At 61.4% G+C, this 21,781-nt stretch overlaps 1 protein-coding gene across 2 annotated transcripts in view; it reads left to right on the top strand.

Moving 5' to 3' along the window:
* The window catches only part of MACROD1 (mono-ADP ribosylhydrolase 1), a 151,859-nt gene that overhangs the window by 128,855 nt on the left and 1,223 nt on the right, over positions 1-21,781 (top strand). For both annotated transcript variants that reach the window (XM_060019109.1, XM_060019110.2), the window contains exons 4-6: positions 8,230-8,259; positions 20,976-21,092; positions 21,581-21,702. In XM_060019109.1, the coding sequence (XP_059875092.1) occupies positions 8,230-8,259; positions 20,976-21,092; positions 21,581-21,702 (269 nt within the window). The remainder of the gene's footprint in view (positions 1-8,229; positions 8,260-20,975; positions 21,093-21,580; positions 21,703-21,781) is intronic.

Genomic DNA, 21,781 nt, shown 5'->3' with positions numbered 1-21,781 from the left:
TGTCAAACGCGGCAACTGCTCTCGCAGCTCGAGATGCCTTTGAAGCCTCTTGTTTTCTCTTCAGAAATTAAGCGCATTTCACATTTTATTCCATCTGTGGGACGTTTCTAATCTAAAACATGTTTTAAACGGCTCGCCCTCAAGTAGTGTGGACGCCCACGGCAGGCCTGTGGGAACTTGGGAGGAAACGGTGAGGACTTCATGGGAACAAAGCCCACTCCCCCAAACCCCCCGTGGGGCTGGGGCCACCATTCCATTCCATCGCGCGGGCCGTCAGTCAGTCGTCGCCTCATAGGTGCCGGGTGCTGTGCTACACTCTGGGACACAGGGGAGCAGTGGGGGCTCGGCCAGGCAGAGGCAGGCCAGGAATGGGGCAGGTGCAGTGGAATGGTCGGGGCTGTTTGGGGATGCACAGACACTGGGGGAGAACCAAGGAGGAGGTCTGGGAAGGGATCACCTGGAAAGTGCAGTAGCCCCCTGGTCCCCCTCCTGCCCCCTCTGCCCTCTGACCTTCTCTCCTGCTTCTCTCCCCGACTCACTCTGCCTCAGCCACAGTGGCTCCTGGCTGTGCTTCAAACCCACCAGGCGGGCTCCTGCCTCAGGGCCTTTGCACAGGCCAGCCCCTGCCTGGCCTGTGCTCCTCACAAGTAGCTTCCTTTTCAGCGGGTCCTTGACTCCTTCTAGGTGAGCCCCTACCCACCCGCCTGCCACTCTCTCCTCCCTTCTATCCACTTCACAACCTCTGGTGCTAATGGTAATTCTTGTTCAAGTTTATCTGGCTGTTTCTGGACTGTCTCCCTGCCTGATGATGAGATCTGTGCCAGCAGGGCCTTGCTGGGCTGTGTCCCAGAGCCTGGCACAAACAGGGGTTGGATGCACCTTTGTCAAATGATAGAAAGCTGAGACCTGGCCTTACAGGGGAGGGTGGAGGAAAGGGGCTAGGGAGAGGGGCTGGGTGATTTGGGGGAGCCATCCCCCCACCCCAAGCCTGGCCGGCAGCCTCTCAGGCCTCGGAGGCCAGGATGAGGCCGCGTGGCAGCCTCAGCCTCCGGAACACCCGCAGGGGTTGTGCCCGCTCACCCAGCTTCTCCCGGCCCAGGAACCTGCTCAGCGCTTTCCTCGGGTCACCGGGTCTCCTCTGTGGTGGCCCACGCGGCCCACTGCCCCCTCCTTGGCGCTCCCCCACCCGGGCTGGAGGAGTCAGTCCCTGCCTCCCCCACCCGGGCTGGAGGAGTCAGTCCCTGCCTCCCCCACCCGGGCTGGAGGAGTCAGTCCCTGCCTCCCCCACCCGGGCTGGAGGAGTCAGTCCCTGCCGGGGAGAAGCCTAGGCAGCTCCTGCAACACCTCCTGTCACTGCCCTTGAACCAGTCCTGTCACCTGCAGGGCCCCCACCCCAGATCCTGCCTCTTAGGGCGCCCCTGGGTGGGCTCTTCTGTGAGTCCTGGTGGATGAAGGCCTCTCCTTCAGAGCCAGGGGACCCCATGCGGCCTGGCTGAGTGACTCTGGGCACAATCGTAACCTGTCAGGTTTGTTTAGTGTATTGTTAGTGGGTGCCTGCTGTGTACTGGGCTCTGTGCTGGGCGCTGGGGACGCACTGTGGACGAGACACTCAGCGCTGGGGGGGTAGGGTAGCAAAGTAGACGCTCGCCTGGGAGGTGAGGATGCTGGAGGCAGTGATTCATGGCCCGTGGTAGGTGTAGCGGGAGACCAGCTCCAGACACTGCTGCCTCTCAGGGCCGGAGATGGTGAGGGTCTCCTCCAGGCAGGGGACCAGCCCATGCAAAGGCCCTGGGGCCGGAGGAAATGGGGCAAGTCTGAGGACCTGGAGTGTGGCTGAGGGATAGATGGGGGGGAGAGAGGACAGAGATAAGGTGATGAGTCAGCAGGGTCCTGGGCCTGGGGTATGGGGGCAGCTTGTTCTTTATCCTGAGAGCAAAAGGGGGCTTTGGACCTTTAACCAGGAAGCTGGGGGTAACATAGGAGATGTTCATATTTGCATAGTGAGAAGATCCTTCTCCATGGCTCGGCTCTGTCATCTGTAAAATGGGTTAGTAATAGTGTCTTCCACACAAGGTCAGGATTAAATGAGCTCATGCAAGTACAGGGCTTACCTGGCCCAGGCCCAGGCCCTTCTGCCACTGTGGGCCCTTCCTCTACAAAAATAAAAGTTAATTGTATGACTTTGTTGGCATAAAGACAAATTTCTTAACATTTTATATATATTATATATTTGATATATACTTAAAATTATATATAACTTTTGTTTTCAACCTAAAAGTTCACTTTTTCTTCTGATTTTAAAAGAAATTAGGGACTTCCCTGGTGGCACAGTGGTTAAGACTCCACGCTCCCCATTCAGGGGGCCGAGGTGCAATCCCTGGTCAAGGAACTAGATCCCACATGCGTGCTGCAACTAAGAGTTTGCATGCCTCAACTAAGAGTCTGCATGCTGCAACTAAGAAGTCCACATGCCGCAACTATGAGTTCACATGCCTCAACTAAGGAGTCCATGTGCCGCAACAAAGGAGTGGGCGAGCTGCAACTAAGGAGCCCACCTGCCACAACTAAGACCTGGCACAACCAAATAAATAAATAAATATAAAAAATAAAATAAAAAGCACAAAAATACATACATACATAAAAAGAAATAAATAAAAGAAAGAACGTTTTCATGGTCCCTAAAAGTATTATGGGCCCCAGGTACATGCCTACTACTCCCCTGGGCCCTCAAAGTGGGGGCTGCTCTTCTGTTTAGGTGCTGCCTGGCAGGGCAGGAGGGGGCGTGCAGTGGGAGCAACCAGAAAAGGAAGAGGAGGGAGTTCCCCGGCAGTCCAGTGGTTAGGACTCAGTGCTCTCACTGCCAACGGCCGGGGTTCGATCCCTGGTCGGGAACTAAGATCCCGCATGCTGTGAGGGTGTGGCCCCAAAAGAAAAGAAGAGGAAGATGTATCTGTGTGTCCCCCTCCCCTCCGCCCTCTCCCCTCACCTCCCCCTCCCTCCATCCGTGTTCTGCTGCTGCCCTGGTTCAACCACATTCTGGCCCCTTTGATCCTCCCTGGGCCTGTGGAGAGTCAGGCAAAGCTGACCTTGTCCTTCCCCAGCATAGGCACCCCTGTGGCCCCCCGACCAGGGAAATGCTCAGACTTATTTCCCTGCATGTCCTTCCTTCCCTCCAAGGTGTGCTGCCGCCTCCTCTGTGAAGCCCCCAGACTCCAGGCTGCTCCAGCTCTGGTACCTTCCTCACCTGGACATTTACACACTCTCCTCGACTCAACTTGGGTACGCTTGGTGGCCCCTGGCACACAGTTGGCACCCAAGTAAAATTTTTTTTTTATCAGTTGTATATTACATCCCCAGTACTTATTTTTTTTAAACAAATTTTTTTTAATTTATTCATTTAGTTTTGGCTGCGTTGGGTCTTCATTGCTGCACGCGGGCTTTCTCTAGTTGCAGTTAGCAGGGCTACTCTTCATTGCAGTGCGCGGGCTTCTCATTGCGGTGGCTTCTCTTGTTGCAGAGCGTGGGTTTTAGGCACGCGGGCTTCGGTAGTTGTGGCAGGTGGGCTCAGTAGTTGTGGCTGGTGGGCTCCAGAGCGCAGGCTCAGTAGTTGTGGTGCAGGGGCTTAGTTGCTCCACAGCATGTGGGATCTTCCTGGAACAGGGCTTGAACCCGTGTCCCCTGCATTGGCAGGCGGATTCTTATCCACTGCACCGCCAGGGAAGTCCCCCTAGTACTTATTTATCTTTATTTATTTATTTATTTATTTATGGCTGCATTGGGTCTTCATTGCAGTGCACGGGCTTCTCATTGTGGTGGCTTCTCTTGTTGCGGAGCACGGGCTCTAGGGTGCATGGGCTTCAGTAGTTGTGGTATGTGGGCTCAGTAGTTATGGTGCACAGGCTTAGTTGCTCCGTGGCGTGTGGGATCTTCCCGGACCAGGGATCGAACCCATGTCCCCTGCATTGGCAGGCAGATTCTTAACCACTGAGCCACCAGGGGAGTCCCCAATTAAAATGTTTTGTGCAGAGAGTGACAGAGGGGCCGCTGGGTCCCCTGAAGTGACAGTGGCCAAGCACTCCGGGTCTGGCCCTCTCCCTTTCACCAGGCAGTGGCCACGTTCCAGCCCCTGAACTGGGCCGGGAGCTGGGGCACAAACTGGGAAGCGGCTCTCCCCCACCCACAGGACAACAGGTGCTGGGAGTCGGGGGAGGGGCTTCCCCCCCAGGTGCCCCAGGCCTGAAAAGGTGCGGAGTAGGCAAAGGAGAAATGGGGGTCGGGGGACTGCACTGCATGAGCAGCAGTGCGGGGGCAGGGAAGGGCTGGCAGAGGCCTTCTCACAGGGGCCTGGGATACCTGTGAGAGGCGGGGAGCGATGCCCCCAGCACACCCCAGCCCCAGCCCCTGGCCTGGTGGGCCGCTGTCAGCGGACAGAGGATTTGGCAGTGACTGGGGTGGACCTCATTTCCACCCCAAGGTCACAGGCGCAGCACTGAGGCTCCTAGCCAGTTAATCGTGTCCAACAGAGCACGGCACAGGCACGTCCACGGGCAGGGGCCACGGCAGGGCTGGACCACCTCGCTCTGCATGGGGGCCGACAAGCCAACTCAGATGGCAGGCGTGGACCAGGCATCTCACAGCCCCGGAGGCGCACACTCCGGCCCAGGAGCCTATGCCCGCCGCAAAGCCAGAACAAGCCTCAAGCCCCGCTCAAACCCTAGGGCCAGGCATGGGTCCCCCCTCACAAGCTTGATGACCCTGCTTTGCTGGGGCAGGTTTGGGTCCTTTGGGTGGGGCTGTGTTACAGACTCTGGTTTGGACCTGAGGTCCAGTGATAGTCCACGTCTTGCTTGCCCATCACCCCGCCTCAGCAAGGAGGCCCTTTCCGACAGAGGGAGGGTGCAGGGGTTAAGAAAATGGGTGTGGGGCTTCCCTGGTGGCGCAGTGGTTGAGAGTCCGCCTGCCGATGCAGGGGACACGGGTTCGTGCCCCAGTCCAGGAAGATCCCACATGCCGCGGAGCGGCTGGGCCCGTGAGCCATGGCCGCTGAGCCTGCGCGTCCGGAGCCTGTGCTCCGCAACGGGACAGCCCACAACAGTGAGAGGCCCACGTACCGCAAAAAAAAAAAAAAAGAAAGAAAATGGGTGTGACAACCAGCCCTCCTGGTTCAAACCCCTTTCCTCCCCTCACCAGTCACGCCGTGAGCCTCAGTTTCCTCATTGGAAAAATGGACTAATGACCAGTTGTGATTTAGAGCCTCAAACCAACTGAGGGGAGCACGGGGGCGGCGGGGGCAGAAAGGGGAGGAGCGTGCGGGTGAGGTGAGGTGGGAAGGGCCAGCCCGGGCTGGGGAGCAGGAAGGCCTGAAACTGCCCTGCTTTGGATGGGAGGCTGGGCGGTACACCCAGGGGACCGCCTGTGGTATCTTTGGTACTGCTCCCCATTTTCCGTGTTCCCCCCAAGCCTCCAGGCCATCCTCCCAACTGTGAGTGCCTCGGGCAGCCCTACGGGGGCACCATGTGACCAGGTGTCCAGGCCCCTGGGGAGAGGGCCAGACAGGGGCCTAAGGGAAAGAGGAGCAGGAGAACGGGCTCTAGACCACCAGATTGCAGCCCTTCCCCCTGAGCCCCACCAGGGGGCTGCCGGGCATGGTGGGCTCGGGGAAGGGGACACTGCAGACCGGCCTCCTGGGATACCTGCTGAACTTGGGGACAGGCTGGTGACCAGGTCCACCGTGCAGCTTGAGTCTGAGCCCCCAGTGCTGGGCCACACCTCCCTCTCCCACCTGTGGCAGGTAATGCCACCTGGCTACCTGGTCCCCCCTTCCCCCAGCTCAGCCTCTGCCCCAGGCTCACCTCCCTCCTCAGCCCCTGGATGAGACATCGGGCCAATCCACCCCAGTCCCCTCACCCGGGCAGGGCCACACTCGGTGGGGTTTAGGGGGTGCAGGGCAGGTGGCTGTTGGCATCTCCTTCCAAAGGGACCTGCAAAACAGCAGGTCGGAGCCCCTCCCCTCCCGCCCCTTTGAGGCTCGCTGCCAGTGCATTTGACACTGAGCTCTCCACCAGCGGGAGCCGGCTCATTTGCGGCCGGTGTTAATTAAGAGAGAGAGGTGATGGGGGGAGGCAGGGAAGGGCCGTGGAGGGCAGCTTCCGACAGCCGCCAGGACTGCCGTGGGAGCCAAGGGGGCCGGGAGCTGGACCCGCGCCGACCTAAGATGCCTGGGTCTCCCGCGCTGGCTCCAGGGCAGAGCTCTCCAGACGTCCGACCGCTCATCTTTGCAGCCAACCTGCTGGGGTGGGAGGAGGGTCAAGAGTGCATCCGAGGGGCCTACTGTGTGCTCTGCCTGATGTGGAGAAGGCGGGCCCCAGCCCTGGGGGGCGGGGGGCAGGGGAAGCCTCCCTCCAACAGTCCCTCGGCAGTCTGCTTCGAGGTTGGCCTGCTTTGTGGCTTGGCTTTGGAGTCAGACAGACCCCGTTCCAATCCTGCTGCCGCGCAGCTCAACCTCTGAGCTTTGGTTTTCTTACCTGTAAAGTGGGAGCGATGGCACTGCCCTTGTGGCTTTGTTATGACAGTAAATGGGGTCAGTCTGTGCCCGGCAAACAGCCTCCCTCAGTCATTGGCGACGTGCCCAGCCCCCAGCGGCCTGCCACGTCTGCTGGGTGTCCCGCGCGGTCCACCTCCTGCTCGCGCTGTCCCCCGGGGCTCCAGCTCTGGCTGCCTCCGCTGCCTGCTCAGCCCGCCTCCGCCCACATTCCCCGCGGCCCCCCAGCTCTGCTCTGGGAGCGCCCAGCCGCTCCTCGCCTCTCCATCTTAATTAGCTGCTTGTATTAATCTTGCAAGTAACGTGGCAACTTGCAGCCCTGGGTTTTCGGGCTGTGGAATTAATTATTCCCCAAGCGAAGAGCTGTCAGCTCTGGGAGACCAGCCACTCAGAGCCACCTGACACCGCTTAGCAGCGTCCACAGGCTCCGCAGAGCACCCCGGGGCCTACGGCCGGGCCAGCTTGGAAATGGCCCCCATTCCTGGCCTGGGCTCTTTTCCGTGTCCCCCTCTTACAGAGAGGCTGCAACAGGACCTGGGAAGGCAGGGAGGGATGCCACAGCGGTGTCGGAGCTGAAGGCCCCGCCTGGGAGTCAGGACCCCTGGAGCCAGAGGGGCTGAGGCACGGCTGACCATCTCCCCACCGGGCGACACCTGGGCCTGGGGAACGCACCTGCCCTGTCTCGCCCATCACTTGCACTCATTAGCATCAGTGCTTCACACAAGGCAGCTGTGTGGCCGGAAGCTGGAGCCCAGGCTGGGAGGGGGCGCTGACCCGCACAGCCCTCACATTCTGACGGAGAGGCTGCCAGCCTCACTTTGCCCCTGCGTCGGCCCCGTGGGGGGCTGGAGAGGGCAGCTGGCCAGGCAGAGCGAGGCGGATGGGGCAGCCGCGGCAGCTGGCGGTCCAGCTCTGGTCGAGGGTGCGGGGCACCAGGGGCCGGTGCAGCTGAGGAGCCCTCTCTCTTCCTTGACCTTCATAAGTCACCCATCTGTTCCAGTCCGGTTCCAGCCCCAGTGCCCTGGGCCCTTCCTGCGCTGCCCTGGGTGGGGTCCTGACCTCGCACGTCAGTGCTGTTGTCCGTGAGGCTCCCAGCCCTGGTTCATAATCCTCACCCCCCGGCGGCACTTTCCAGGGCTGCAGCGATGCAGTTTGCTCCTAGTGGCTGCAGCTGTGTCTCCCACAGTCCGTGAGCTCCGCATCTCTGCACCAGGCCTGGCACAGGGGGCTCGGGAGACCCTGTGGGAAGAAGGAATGAGTGAGGACTTCCCTGGCAGTCCAGTGGTTAAGACTCAGTGCTCCCAATGCAGGGAACGCGGGTTCGGTCCCTGGTCGGGGAACTTAGATCCCGCATGCTGCACTGTGCAGCCAAAAAAAAAAAAAGGAAGAAAGAACGAGTGAGTGAAGGATACGCGCGGCCAAGGGTCGTCTGCCACTCCAGAGCTCACATGCAGCTGCTTCCGGGGTGAGCGGACCCGACCCTGGTGCCTCCCAATCCCACCGCAGTCCCAGCCCCAGGCCCATTGGGAGCCTCAGCGGAAGAGGAAGCCCCAGCCCCTTCCGCCTCCTGGTTATCTGCCCCGCTTCAGGGAGCCTGTGCCCAGGGACCCGGGCTGGCCCCCCCCCGCGCAGCTGCATGCCCCACCAACCTCTCCCCGACTGACCGCCTTCGTCTTTCTCTCTTGCAGCCAACAGCTCCCTGCTCGGAGGCGGCGGCGGTGAGTACACCCTTCCTGCGGCCTGTGGGTTGTCTGGGGGTCTGCTTCTCTCCTCCTGGCCCCTTCACCCGCGGAGCCCAGCTGGCTGCCATGCGCCTTCCCCGCAGCGTTCCCCTCGTCCCCATGGTGCGCCGTTCCCATCTCTCCATCTCTGCCCTTCTTTACCGCCTCCCACCCCATCGGCCTTGCCCGGCCTCGTCCTCACTGTGGATGAAGCCAGGCTGGCAGGCCCGGCTGCTTCGGTGCTGGGTGACTGGGGTAGGTCCCCACCCTCTGAGCAGAGGCCTCCTGGTCTGTAACTGGGGGCTGGAGGGCCCCCTGAGGTTTCAAAGGGACTGGGCCTGGGCCTGGGACCGGGTCGTTGTGGGGCCGGGGCACAGGTGTGGTGGGGAAAGCCCAGCCCTGCCCCTGACGCCCACGGGCCCTCGGCCAGCCCTGTGCCCCTTTGGCCTCACCTGCGAGGGCAAAATTAGCGTCTCTGCTCTGCCCTGCAGCCTCGCAGGGCAGCTCTGCCGCCAGGACAAGTTCTCATCGAGTCAGGGGGCGCTCCGCCAACGGTTAAGCCCACGAGAATGCGTGTGTTCACTGTTGTCAAAGACCACCAGGAAGCAGGGGTTCCGGCAGGCCAGGTGGGCAGGGCGTTGGAAGTCAGCGTGGGCCCGGCCCCCAGGGACGCAGGGCAAGGTCAGCAGGTGCCGGCAGTCCCTATGGCCCCGGTGCCCGGCCAGCCCGGCACAGGCTGGCCACACCAGCCGCTCGGCCCCAGCCCCTCACCCCCCGGCTGGCGGGGCTGCCCGCTGTCTGTGCAGGCAGCAGTACGATTGGTGAGCTAGGGTCAGGGGTTAATGCGCCGTCGGATAAATCCCAGGGTGTGCTTACGGCAGTGGTGGCGGGGCCCAGGCCAGGTTTTAAAAGGGGAAAAATAAAAGGGGCCTTGAAGGTCAGGAATAAATAAGAGCGGCGTTAAGAGCTGTTGATGACCGGCCAGGATGCGGGATGGGGGGGGGGCGCGGGGAGCCTGTTTGTGTTTAGAGATGCTTTCCCTCCCTCCCTCCCTCCCTCCCCTGCTTCTCCTCCAGCTTCCCTGTGGAGGTCACAGCTACCCTGGCGGCCTCACAGAATGAGGTGGATTCACTGGGGACTGGGGGTCTAGGACCCTCTTCTGAGCCAAGTGCCTGGACACATCTGCCGGGCACCAGAGGAGCCTGGTCCCTGCTTCCTCAAGCTCGCAGTGCAGACGGGAGCACCAGCACGACACAGGGTGGTCTGTGCAATAGGGGGGCTGGGGGCGGAGTGAGGAGTACAGGCTCAGTGTCCAGGCTTGGGGACCAGGGAGGCTCCTGCAGGAGGTGGCGCCTGCACTGGGACCCAAGGGATGGGTAGAAGGCAGCCGGTGAGGAGCAGTGGGAAGGGTGTGCTGGGCAGAGGGAACAGCACAGGTGAAGCCTGGAGTGAGGGAGAGCGTGGGGCATTCGGGGAGACTCCGAGGACTGGAGTGGTCGGAGCCCAGCCAGGAGGAGGGGAGACGGGAGGGGACTCAGGGGCCTCAGAGACCATGTGAGGAGCTGGATTTTTAGCCGTTCAGTTAGGAAGACAAAGGATCACAGAAAGGTGTGGGACTTGTAAGTCCTAAGTCAGGTCATCACCTTCTTCTGCTCAAAATTCTGCCAGGGCTCTCACCTCACCTCCTTCCTTCGGCCCACGGGGTCTCCAGGCACCTGTCAGACTGCCTGGCCCTCTCCACTCTGTGTCAGCCACACTGACCTCCCTGCAGTTCCCGGAACAGACCTGGCCCGCTCCTGCCTCAGGGCCTTTGCACTGGCTCTTCCCTCTGCCCCGAATGCTCTTCCGCAGAGAGCCGTGTGGCTGCTCCCTTCACCTCTTACAAGTGTTTACTTGCATGCCATCTACTCGGTGAGGCCCACTCTGACCCCTGGAAATTGCAGCTCCCTGCCCCTGCCCCACCTCCCCAGGCCTCTCACACTGCTCTAGTTTTTATTTTCCTCCAAGCACCTCTCTCCTAATGTGCTATGTAATTTACTTGTTGATTATGTTCATTGTTCATTGTCTGTCTCCCCACTGAGAACGATAGCTCCAGAAGGCATGACTGTATCTTCAGCACTTAGGACTGGGGCTGGTGCATACAGTCGGTGCTCAATAAATGGTTGATAAATGAATGAATGAACTACAGGTAAAGGCAGGGACGGCCTTACATGTCAAGCAAAGAACTTGCTGATGAGGGCAATGGGAGCCACTGAGGTTTCAGGCAGGGCAGGGAGTGGCTCATAGATGGCCTGGTGACCTCACTCTGGGAGGTCAAAGGACAGCTGCTCTGGCCAGATTGAGGGGGGAGGCCCAGTGGCGTCCCTCTAGCTCCCTTTCCTGCAGCACTGAGGGTGAGAGGAGGCTGGAGCAGGCCCCAGGCACAGCCTGACCGACGCAGAGATGGATGGGGTGGGCCAGGACCCAGGAGGAAGTGGGCCCGGAGTCCAGCCTTTTAATGCCAGCTGAGATTTATGGAGCCGCCGCCAGTGCTCACGGGGGCTGTCACTCTGCTAATGTGATTGGAACAAGGCGGAGGTGGCAGGGAGGGGACAGGGGATAGGGAGAGGCTGGGGCTTGTGGGGGCCTGGCGCCCACCTGGGATGGGAATGGAAACAGGCGCCGGGCCCCCGGGATGTCCTCTGCTCTCATATCTGCCACCTGTACCCTCTACCGCCCCCTGGTCCATCCAGCCTTAACGCAGGAGGGAGGACACAGGCAGGGGCAGCCTGGGACTGGGGGGTCTGGGTCCCCATCTAACTCTGCCCGGACAGACCCTGGTCCTCCCAGGTGCCCTCTTCTCCCAAGTCCAGCCCTGCAGGGGTTCAGGCCTCTACCCACCCCCAACTTCCCACCACCACCCATTTACCTATCCAGCCACCACCCATGCCTGTAACAAGCACTGGTCCCGTTCAGTGCCCTGGCCACTCTGTTGAAAACTCCCCCAGCCAGCGCGGCCCTCCGTGCTGATCCTCTGCCCTGCCCTGTGCCTGTCCCCAGAGCATGGGCGCCCTTTCAACATGCTTGTGTTTCATGCTCATTTTCACTGCCTTTCTCCCCACTAGAACATACTCTCCCCAGGAACAGGGTTCAGGGGATTCCAAGCCCCTAGATCAGCCTTTATGGGGTGGTTAGTTGTACCCCTGTGTGCTGGGTGTGCCCTAGGAGCTGGGGACTAACAGCCTGCCCCGGGGTTCTCATACAGCCCTGTTGGGGAAGGGCAGCTATCAGTTCAGAAAGGAGCTCTTAAAGGGGGGCTGAGGCTGGCCTGCAGGGCTGTGGTGCAGGGAACCACAGTGTTTACAGCAAGTATGTAGGAGTCTTCTGTCACCCTAAACTTCAGTGGGAACCCCCAGGGGCCGCTGGGGCCAAAAGGACTTAACCCAAAGGGTCCAGGGCCCCTGGGCCTGCCTCACTGGGGTTGGGCACCCACCAGGCCCTGAGGCCAAGGTAGGTGGTCTGATAACACAGTGAAGGCCCCCCACTCCCCATTCCTTCCCAGCACTCTTTCTGAGTGTGTGTGTATATGGAGCCGGGGAGGACACCTGTGTCAAACCCTGGGACTCAGGACTTGACCCTGCCCTCAAAGAGATCCATTTTGGTAGAAGTCTTCCCAACAGAGGGGGCATTTGACTTGGGCCCCGAAGACTGCATAGGAGTTCGTCGGGTACAGAGGGATGGAGAGGCCCACCGGGTAGAGAGCCCAGTGTCTGCAGTGGGGAGACCCTCCGGCCTGGGGACGGCCAGGCCCACTCCTGCTCCCGCCTCCTTCCTGGAGAGCCTCTTACTGGCTCGATAAAAAATTCTTGTGAACAAACACTCTCCTATTGTATGGTAGGAAGGGAGGCGGGCCCTAAATCAGGATGGGAATCGACAGGGCCCTGACGCGTGTCTCTCCTGTTTATGGGGACTGAAATGTTTACTCGGCGATAAGGAGCCAGCCTTCTGGTAGAGATTTGTGCACTCTTTTTCAATTACCCCTCGTCTTTCTCTGCCACTTTCGCACTAAAGGGATAATAAATGTATCAGAGCGTTTCAATTATTCATCTAAATCATGACTGCGCCTGCCACGGCCAAGCTTTAGTGACAGATTAATTCAGGGCCGCCTTCCTCTGCTTGCAGCGGCCATCTCTGCTCCCGCCTGGCCAGAGCCCCGAGGGCCAGCCCGAGGGGTGGGTGGCTGGGGTCAGGCAGGTCCATGGCAGGGGCAGGGCAAGATGGAGCCCCGTCCACGCACCCGGAGGTCAGCGGGCCCGCCCAAACCTGCAGGCCTGTGAGGGCGCAGCCACCCCGCCCTCCTGCTGAGCGGCTCTGCACGCCCTCCTCCCTGTGCCCACACTGCAAGGCCTTGTGTGTGTCCCTTACACTGCAGGGTCCCAGGCATCTCACACCAGGGGGAAGCCAGAGGTGGCTCGCTCCCGGGATAGCCCTCTCCCGGCACAGGGCCTTTGCACATGCTGTGCCCGCCCACCACACCTTCCCACCTAGTTATCTCCATGTCAGGGCAGCCCCTCCCACCAGCAGCCCCCCAACATACACACACACACACACACGCACGCACGCACGCACGCACACACACTGTTCTATTTACTGAGGGGCCTGCCACGTTCCTGGCACTGTCCTCAGTGCTGGGACACAGCAGGCACTGGGACACAGCAGACACTGCCCCTCTTGGGCCAGTATTCTGTCACCCTTGAAAATCAGACTCTTGTTTGTGTGATTAAGTACCAACTGCTCCCCATCAGGCTCCCCCACTAAGGGGCATGCACAGGGCGTCTGTCTGTCACCTCCTGGAAAACAGTAGGTGCTCAGTGGGGACCTGTTGGTGGCCCGGCCATGCCCAGGGGCGCCTCCCCCCAGCACAGGTATCTGTGTGCACTCCTCCCCCACCCACCATGCAGGCACATGGCTCAGGCAGAACCTGCCCCCCGGGGCCCAGCCTCTCCTCTCTCCACACAGGGACCCACGAGTCCGGGGGGGGGCACCCTCTTTCCTCTCTCTGTCTCCGTCTGAGTCTCCCTCGCCCCCACTCGGTCTGTCTCTTGCCATCTCACTCTCGCTCCATCTCTGTCTCGCTCCTCCACACGGCTCCTCTGGCACGTGCACTCTCTCCACCTCTCGCTCTCTCCTGCTCACTCACCCTCAGGATTCAGGCCTCCACTTCTGCCCAGCTCACTTGCCATCCCGCACACCTCCACCTGGCACTGTCTCCATCGCCCAGCGCCGCTGATCTGTGATTGCTTCCCGGCTCTGCCCCGATTAGCTGGCGCCTAGCACAGCAGGCAGACAGGGGGCCCCCGTGGCCCTCTCCAGGGCAGGCTGTGTGGGCCTGACCAGCCAGTCCTGAGCACGGCTCCGTGCCAGGCTGCGGCGGGTGGGTGCATGGGGCGGGTGTGGCCAGAAGTTGTCTGGGGCAGGGGGCCGTGCCGCGGCAGAGAGGGGAAGGGCATTCCTGGACAAGGGCACAGCAAAGGGCCCCAGGGGCCGTCTCAGACCACGCTCCTGCCCCACTGGCCCCTTCCCACTGCGATGGTTCCTGCGGATGCAGCCCTGCCCTCCCACCTCTCCCCCTGTTGCCCTGCTGAGCCCTCTGCCTGGACCCCTCCTCCCCTGACCTCCCCAAAGCCTTTCTTCTCATCACTCAGGGCTTTGCTCAGATGCCACCTCAGAGGCACCTCCCCAACCCTGAACCGCACCCATGCCTGCCCAGCTCCCTTCCCTCTCCTCTTGCTCTGGAGTGTGTTTCCTTCTGCTGTTTCACCGCGGTGATATTAGAGCCGAACTTCGCCTCCCTCACCCAGGGCCTGGCGCCTGGCGGGTCCACCTCCCCACTGCCCAATGCCTGTGTCGAGGATGGTGGGGGAGGCACGCGGAGGCCGGATGTCATCTAAGGCGGAGGCTGGAGGGAGCCCCAGCCTTGCTCAGCGTTGATGATTTTATTTCGTGGACTTGTGGGAGCCGTGGGAGGTTTCATGAGCAGGGGAGTGACATGGTCCCCCAAGTAAAGGCCCCAGCTGAGGAGAAGGATAAGGTGCTAACAGCTGCCAGGCGTGTGGAGTGCCCCCTGCCTGGTTGCCAGGGCCTTGCTGGGCTCTCCCTGCGGAATCTCACCCCCGTCACAGCACTATGGGACGCACGTACCGTTAGCATCTCCATTTTGCAGATGAGGAAACTGAGGCACCGAGTCCCTTGAGCTGAACCGTGCTCCCCTCCCCCACCCCTCAGCCAGCCCTCCCTGGGTGGGAGAGAGAAGGGCGGGGACTCCAGCTTCGGCGCTGGGGCCTGTGCCCCGCCCCCAGCGGGCAAGATGCCTCCAGGCCCCTGCCGGCGGCTGCCAGGGGGATTTTTAATAACGGGAGTGATTTTTGCATGATGAATGAGGCGCTGCCGTTGTGTCCATAATGAAGCCCTAATGTTTGGAAATCCCCATTTAAGGAGCTGATCTCACCCCATAATGAATTTCAGATCACATGGCGGAACTGTCGTTCATCCGTCTTCTCCCCGGGGCACCCACCCGCCTTGGCCCCTTGAGGGCGGGTCCTGGCAAGGGTGGGCTCTGCATCCCGCCCCCCACAGTGGGCTGAGCCCAAGGCTAGCACAGAGCGGGGGCTGGCACGGGTTTGCTGACTGAATGAGTGACCAGGAGCGTGTAGGCAGAGGCCGAGGCAGTTCTGGCAATGGGGTATCGTGTGGGGCTGAGGATCCCAAGTCTTGGCCTGGGCCTGGGAGGAAGATGGAGGCCAGAGATGAAGAGGGTAGGAAGGGCCAGAGAGAAGGGGGCCCGAGGCCCTGGGCTGGGCCACTTGGCCAGGCTTTGTGGCTGGGCCTGCCCCCTGCAGGTTAGGGGCCTGGGGGTGCAGCGGCTCAGGCTTCTGCCCTCTTTCAGCCCTGGCATTCGGCGTTTGTGCAGGTGGCTGGGATGGGCGGCAGCTGCTGGCTGCACCAGTGTGGCTGGAGAGGGAGGGCTCTCAGGCCGGGTGCCCAGCCCCTGGGGCCTGCGGGGTGAGACGTCTCAGCGGGAGGTGGTCCCAAGGGCCCAGACCCAGGTGCCTTCCCAGGCTCGAGAGGTGCACCCCTCCCCTGGCCCCGTGGGCCTCAAGCTCACCCCTCTACCTCCCCAGCCCTCTCTGCCAGGGCTTCCTGGGTGACATTTCCACCTGGCAGTGTGTCCCATCCCAAGAGCATGAGGGACAGAGGAGTCTTCTGCCTGCGGAGTCCATGGCTGTGCCTCGGTCTCCCCATCTGTAAAATGGGGCGACATGTGATAACGTGCAGGGCCCTTTGGTACCGTCTCGCACTGAACGCTTACACCAAATGCAGAGGGAGGTGCTGTTACTGAGCTTGTACAGATGAAACTGAGGTGCAGGGAGGTGAAGTGACCCGGCGGAGGGGTGGGAGAGCTGGGGGGAGGGGGCCTTGGGTCTCTCGGGGCCAGGTCTGCTCTGCTACCAGGAGCCGTGGCCCACCCAGCCCCGGTGAGCTCCTTTCAGAGGCTCTGAGACTTGGCACCCTGGGAGGGCGCTGCCCAGGCCCATCCTCTCCCTCCGCTGCCCTGGGGACCCACAGGAGTCCGCAGGGCAGGGCTGGGGCTGCCCAGGCAAGGCCTCACAACCCCCACCTGGCTGAGAGTGGCTTTGCCTCCACGAGCTTTTGTCCCTGTTCCTGTGAGATGGAGGCTGGGGAAGCGATTCTGAGCCTCTGCTCTCCTGTAACTGTGAGATCCTGGGCGAGTTGCTTAATCATTCTGGCCTTTAGTCCCCCACTGGCCCCCCGCCCGGCCACCTCTCAGCAAACCTCAGTCCTCCCCACAAACTTTCTGAGGCCAGTTCTGAGGCTCAGAGAGGTTAAGTGACTGGCCCAAAGCTACTAGCAAGCTTGTGGGCAGGATTTCTGGAAAGAGAAATCCCAGAAGGGGGCGAGCGGGGGGGGGGCCAGACCCACAGGACAGTGGAGGGGAATGGGGGGGAGTTGGAGGGGTAGGCCCAGGGCCAGCCAGGGTCTCCTGCCCTCTGTCAGGGGCACAGCTGCCCTCCTCTTCCCCAGGCCACAGGCCTCCTTGTATTCCTGTAAATAATTAATTAGCCCCTGCTTGCTTGTTTGTTTAGCATGAGGAATGCTCCCCCTCTGAGATGCATTCATTGCTGAATAAATTTAAATATCTAATCTTCCCTTCATGAATATTACAGCACTCTAAATAGCGGTCAGAATACCCTAAACGCCTTGGCAAGTGGCCCCCACGGGAGCCTGTCTGCTTCACCTCCATGGCTCCGAGGAGGGCCCGGCTCCAGGCCCTGCCCTCTCCCAGCGCCCTCCCGGCCCTGGACTCGCGAGGCAGGGGCTGAGTCTGTGTTGATGCTCCTGAAGGCTCAGTGCAGGGCTGTGGAGGCCACACCGATGGCAGGAGGCTGGGGTGGGCTTCCAAGCAGGGGCGGCTGGCTTCTCTGGGGGACGTGCCTGGAACATCTGTTCCAGTCAGGGCTGGAACAGAGAGAGGGCAGACAGGGCCCCCAGACAGAAGAGATCAGGGAGGCAGGAGGACGGGGAGAGCAGGTCTCCCAAGGCAGCCTTGCTGGATCGGATGGAGACAGTTAGTGGTCAGCCTGTGGGTGCAGCTGAACAGTCGTGCAAGAGGAGGGTCCCAGACCAAAGGTCCCCAAAGCAGTCCCTCTGTCGGGAGGGGGATATGTAGATGTGGGGAGGGGACAGGAGCCAGGCTGCAGGGGCCAGCAGTGAGGAGACAGCAGCCGTAGACAAAACGTCTTCCCAAAGCGTTTGGGTGAGGAGGGCAAACAGTAGACAGACAGCCAGGGTGGGAGGGAGGCTCAGGATGGGAACGGAGAGACAGGTCCTTTCATGGTCCTGGAGGAAGTAGAGCAGTCCAGCTGTGTCACCTTGGGCAAGTCTCTCACCCTCTCTGTGCCTCAATTTCTTCTTCTCTAAAGCAAGAATAATAATAGCACAGCCAGGCTGTGAGGCCCAAATAAGACGGTGGATGTACATGGCTCAGCGCCTTGCTCACCAAGAAACTGTCGAGGGACTTCCCTGGTGGCGCAGTGGTTAAGAATCCGCCTGCCAGTGCAGGGGAAAAGGGTTCAAACCCTGGTCCGGGAAGATCCCACATGCCACGGAGCAACTAAGCCCGTGTGCCACAACTACTGAGCCTGCGCTCTAGAGCCCGTGAGCCACAACTACTGAGCCCGAGGGCCACAACTACTGAAGGCCACGGGCCTAGAGCCCATGCTCTGCAACGAGAAGCCACCCAATGAGAAGCCCGTGAACCGCAACGAAGAGTAGCCCCCACTCGCTGCAACTAGAGATAAAAGCCCGCGTGCAGCAACAAAGACCCAAGGCAGACAAAGATAAAAATAAGTAAATTTTTTTTTTTTTAAAATAAGTAAACTTTTAAAAAATTTATTAAAAAAAAAAAAAAAGGGCTTCCCTGGTGGCGCAGTGGTTGAGAGTCCGCCTGCCAATGCAGGGGACGCGGGTTCGTGCCCCGGTCTGGGAAGATCCCACGTGCCGCGGAGCGGCTGGGCCCGTGAGCCATGGCCGCTGAGCCTGCGCGTCCGGAGCCTGTGCTCCGCAACGGGAGAGGCCACAACAGTGAGAGGCCTGCGTACCGCAAAAAAAAAAAAAAAAAAAAAAAAAAAAGAAGCTGTTGAGGCTGAAATTAAGGAGCCAGACCTAGGACCTTAAAGGTGGAAGAGCGAGGCAGAGGCTGAGGAGGGAGGCAGAGTGGCCTTAGGGCCATCGTCCAGGAGAGGAAGGGTTCAGCCCTGACCTTAGTGGAGGGACATCTGAGGAAGCCCCTACCACCCATGTGGGCTCAGTCTCCCCAGGAGAGACCTCAGGTTTTCTGCTGACTCGGAGTGAGGTGGGGGTCAGGTTGGAGCTTTGAGGGATTTGGGGTTTGTTTTTTAAACTGTTTTTGGAGTATAGTTGCTTTAGAGGGTTTTTGGATGTGGCTGACCAGGGAGGGGACCGAGGGTTAATTGGTATGAACTGGGGCACCCCCTAACCAGGCAGACCCAAGGGCCAGCTGCCCCAGGGTCAGGTGGGGAGTGGGGAGGAAGGACATTGTCTTTGGATGGGACCCCAGGAAGCCTCCTCCTTCTGGTCTCCAGGGCTCAGCTTAGCCCAAGGAAGAGCTGGGACCGGGCCTGGGGGTCAGAGCCAGGGGAGGTACAGGTCATGGTGGGAGACATGGGAAGGGGCAGCCCTTTGGGCTGGGGGCCTCCTCTGGCACTCAGGGATGGGAGAGCCACAGGCTGCTGTGTGGACAGGGAGTAGGGGCAGGAGGGGGCCTGGCTGCTGAAACCCTGAGTGCCAGGGCTAGTCTGGGCGCTGGCTTCTTGGGGGAAGGGTGAGCAGGGGTGGAACCCCGGGCCTGTCCCTCAGCTCTGCGTTGGGAGAACTGCTCCCTGGACACCTGCACACGGCCCCGGCCCCGTTCTGTATGCTGCTCGGGGGACTCCAGCCCGGGGGCTCTGCCAGCGCCAATTCCTCCCTCCTCCTACCCCCTCATGCCCCCAGGTCAGCCCCAAAGGCTTGGCTGCAGGCCTGTCGCTTCTGCAGGAAACAATAAGTCCCTCAAACACAGAGCTCGCTGAGCGCCACTTTCACACGGCCCCCACAGTGGGCCAAGGTTGCCTGCAGGGTGGACAGCACGGGGAGATGGCAGGCAACCAGGTGGGAAGTGGATGAGACCACTGGGGCAGGGCTGGGAGGTCCCCAGGTGAGCCGGCTCCGGCAGGTCCCTGTGCTAACCCCGTACGCCCTGGACGCTACTTCCCACCCTGCTCCCTGGTATACACGTTGGGCACCTGCCCATACAGTCTCACTGACCTAGTAATAGCCAACACTGGCGTCGCCTTCACTCATGCCTTAAGCACGTTACAGGAATTAACTTAATCCTTCCAATACTCCTATGAGGTGGGTACTACTATTATCCCATTTTACAGATGGGGCAGTCGAGGTCCAGAGAGGTTAAGTGCCCTGGGTCACACAAATGTGACTGGCAGAGCTGGCATCTGAACCCAGGCTGCGCAGCTCCACAGCCCCTGCTGTGGCACACCGTGCTGGGTGGGTCGCCTGGCACCCCCACCCGGGACAGACACACTGCACGTGGACGCTGTACACCCACTGTGCCACACCTTGGACACACAGCCCAGGGCCCCACTCTCTGCCCCCTCCCATTGGGTGCCGCAATCCTCATGTCTGCCCAAGAGGAGGAGGCGGGGGACCCAGTCCCAGATTCCCTCCCCGGGTTCCCCCCAACTCCTCTACCCCACCTGCCCACCCCCACGCCTGGGGCGCTCTGGGAAATCGCCTGGTGCCATCCCTGAGTGAAGTCGCAAAATTAGGTTTAATTGGCCTCACAGCGCATAAAAGAAAACAGAAGAAAAGGGGGTGGTCCAGTTGGTGTCCCTGGTCCTGTGCCAAGATGCTGAGGGTGGGGCTGTGATGAAGGAGCTGGGGCCTCAGTTTGCGCATCTGTAAAATGAGGAAATGATAGTCCTTTCCTGCTGCAGAGCATTGAGCTCCGTGTCCAAGAAGCCCCTGACACAGGCCTAGGGTGCAATCGGAGCTGGGGACCTGCCAGAGGCGGGTCATGTTCTCCTGGCCAGGTTGTTAACGCCTCCCCTGAGGCCGGGGTGTGGGGGGTGCGGGGGGCGGCGCGGTCACTGTGCCTAATTATCAGATGAGGCAGTGGACGATCTGGGAGCGGGGAAAGGGCTTAACAAGGTGCGGCGGGGCCAATGAGGGACAAGGCCAAACCCCGCCTGTCCCTCGGCGCCGCGGGAGGGAGCGAGGTCGGACAGGAGAAGAGTCTCTTAGGCCTGCGCCCAAGTTGTTTATCGGGGTCCAGGTCCCCAAGGTCGCTAGCGAAGCCCCAGAGCCGCCCTCGGATAAACAAGCCCAGGCCCGGCCCCAATTAAGCCGGATGCACTAACGAGGCGGCTCGTTAACGAGCTGGGGTGCACTCCCGGAGACATCTGCGCGGCCCGGATCACCTTCCCCGCGTGGCGCAGGGAAGGAGCTGGAAGACCTAGCTCAAGGCCGGGATCGGATCTGCCTCTTATAACTAGGTGGCCTCAGTTTCCGCGTCTGTAAAGTGGGTCTTAGAGTTTGTAAAGTAGGTCCGAGGGGCCTCGCCTTGAGAGGTCGCCCTTGGGACTCTGGGCTCCTGGCGCGGAGGCGGCGACTGGTAGCGGGCCCCGCGGCGCGTCCGGGCCGGAGCCGGGAAGGCGGACTTACCCCTAGCCCGGCTCGGGCTGCCGTTCCTGCCGTCCCGGACCCTGCCTCTCGGAGCCACCTCGGCCCGGAGAGACCCCAACCCCTCCCGCGTCCCTGCCAAGAGCCCAGGAAAGAGCAGGGCGGGCCGGGCGCGCCCCCTGCCGGCCGGTCTGCGCCGGCTCCCGCCGGGGCCCGCTTTGGCCCCTGTCTCCGCCTCGATTTCCCTAGACGTGAAACAAGTGTGGACCAGGGGTGGGGGTAGGGGGTGGAGGGGTGAGGGAGCGTCTGGAGGCCGCGGGAGAAAGGCGAGGTGCCCTGCGAGTCCCAGCACAGCCAGGGGATCGGGAGTATTCGGTCTGTGGGCCTCGGCCTTCTCTGTAAAACGGGCTCAGGCGTGCGGCGGGGAACCCCAAGGTTCACTGCCCCGTCCCCTGCAGTGGACGGCTGCATCCACCGGGCCGCCGGACCCCTCCTCACCGACGAGTGCAGGACCCTTCAGAGCTGCGAGACCGGCAAGGCCAAGATCACCTGCGGCTACCGGCTGCCGGCCAAGTGTGAGTCCCCGACACCCCCACCCCGGTGGGGCGCAGACTGGGCGCCTGTGTGAGTGCTGTAACTGGGGGTTAGGGGTGCACGCTCCACAGAATTGCTGGAGGCCTCCTCGGGGCACTTCTGAAGTGCCAGGATCTGGCCCCTCCTCGCCTTCCCCAGGAAGCCGGTGGCGGGAGGGGATGCGTGGAGGCTGGGGAGGGGCCAGGACTTGGAGGGTAAGAGCTAAGGAGGCAACGCCCCATTGCCTCAGCCGGCTGCCTACAGATGTGGGGAGGGGCTCAGCGTGGGCCTGCCTGTGTCTGTGGAAGCGTGAACTGAGGCTCGAGGGTACACCTGTGTGCCGACCTGGGTGGGGCCCTTCCCCGGGAAGCCTCAGAACTTGGGGAGGAGGGGGCTTGTTTCCTGTCCGCTCCAGGGCCCAGGCCGGCAGGAGGGAAAGCCGAGGACCGCACGGAGCCCCCGGCCGGTCTGATCCCGTCGCCTCCCACAGATGTCATCCACACGGTGGGACCCATCGCCCACGGAGAGCCCAGCGCCAGCCAGGCTGCCGAGCTCCGCAGCTGCTACCTGAGCAGCCTCGACCTGCTGCTGGAGCACCGGCTCCGCTCGGTGGTGAGGGGCGCCAGGCGGCGGGGGCGGGGGCGACGTGAAGCCGGGGGCGGGGCACGGCCTGGCGGGAGGCGGAGCGGAG

This window comes from Delphinus delphis, chromosome 8 (assembly GCF_949987515.2).
Source record: "Delphinus delphis chromosome 8, mDelDel1.2, whole genome shotgun sequence".
Taxonomy (NCBI): domain Eukaryota; kingdom Metazoa; phylum Chordata; class Mammalia; order Artiodactyla; family Delphinidae; genus Delphinus; species Delphinus delphis.
The sequence above is the reverse complement of the archived record's forward strand: the minus strand, read 5'-3'. Positions and strand labels throughout refer to the sequence as shown.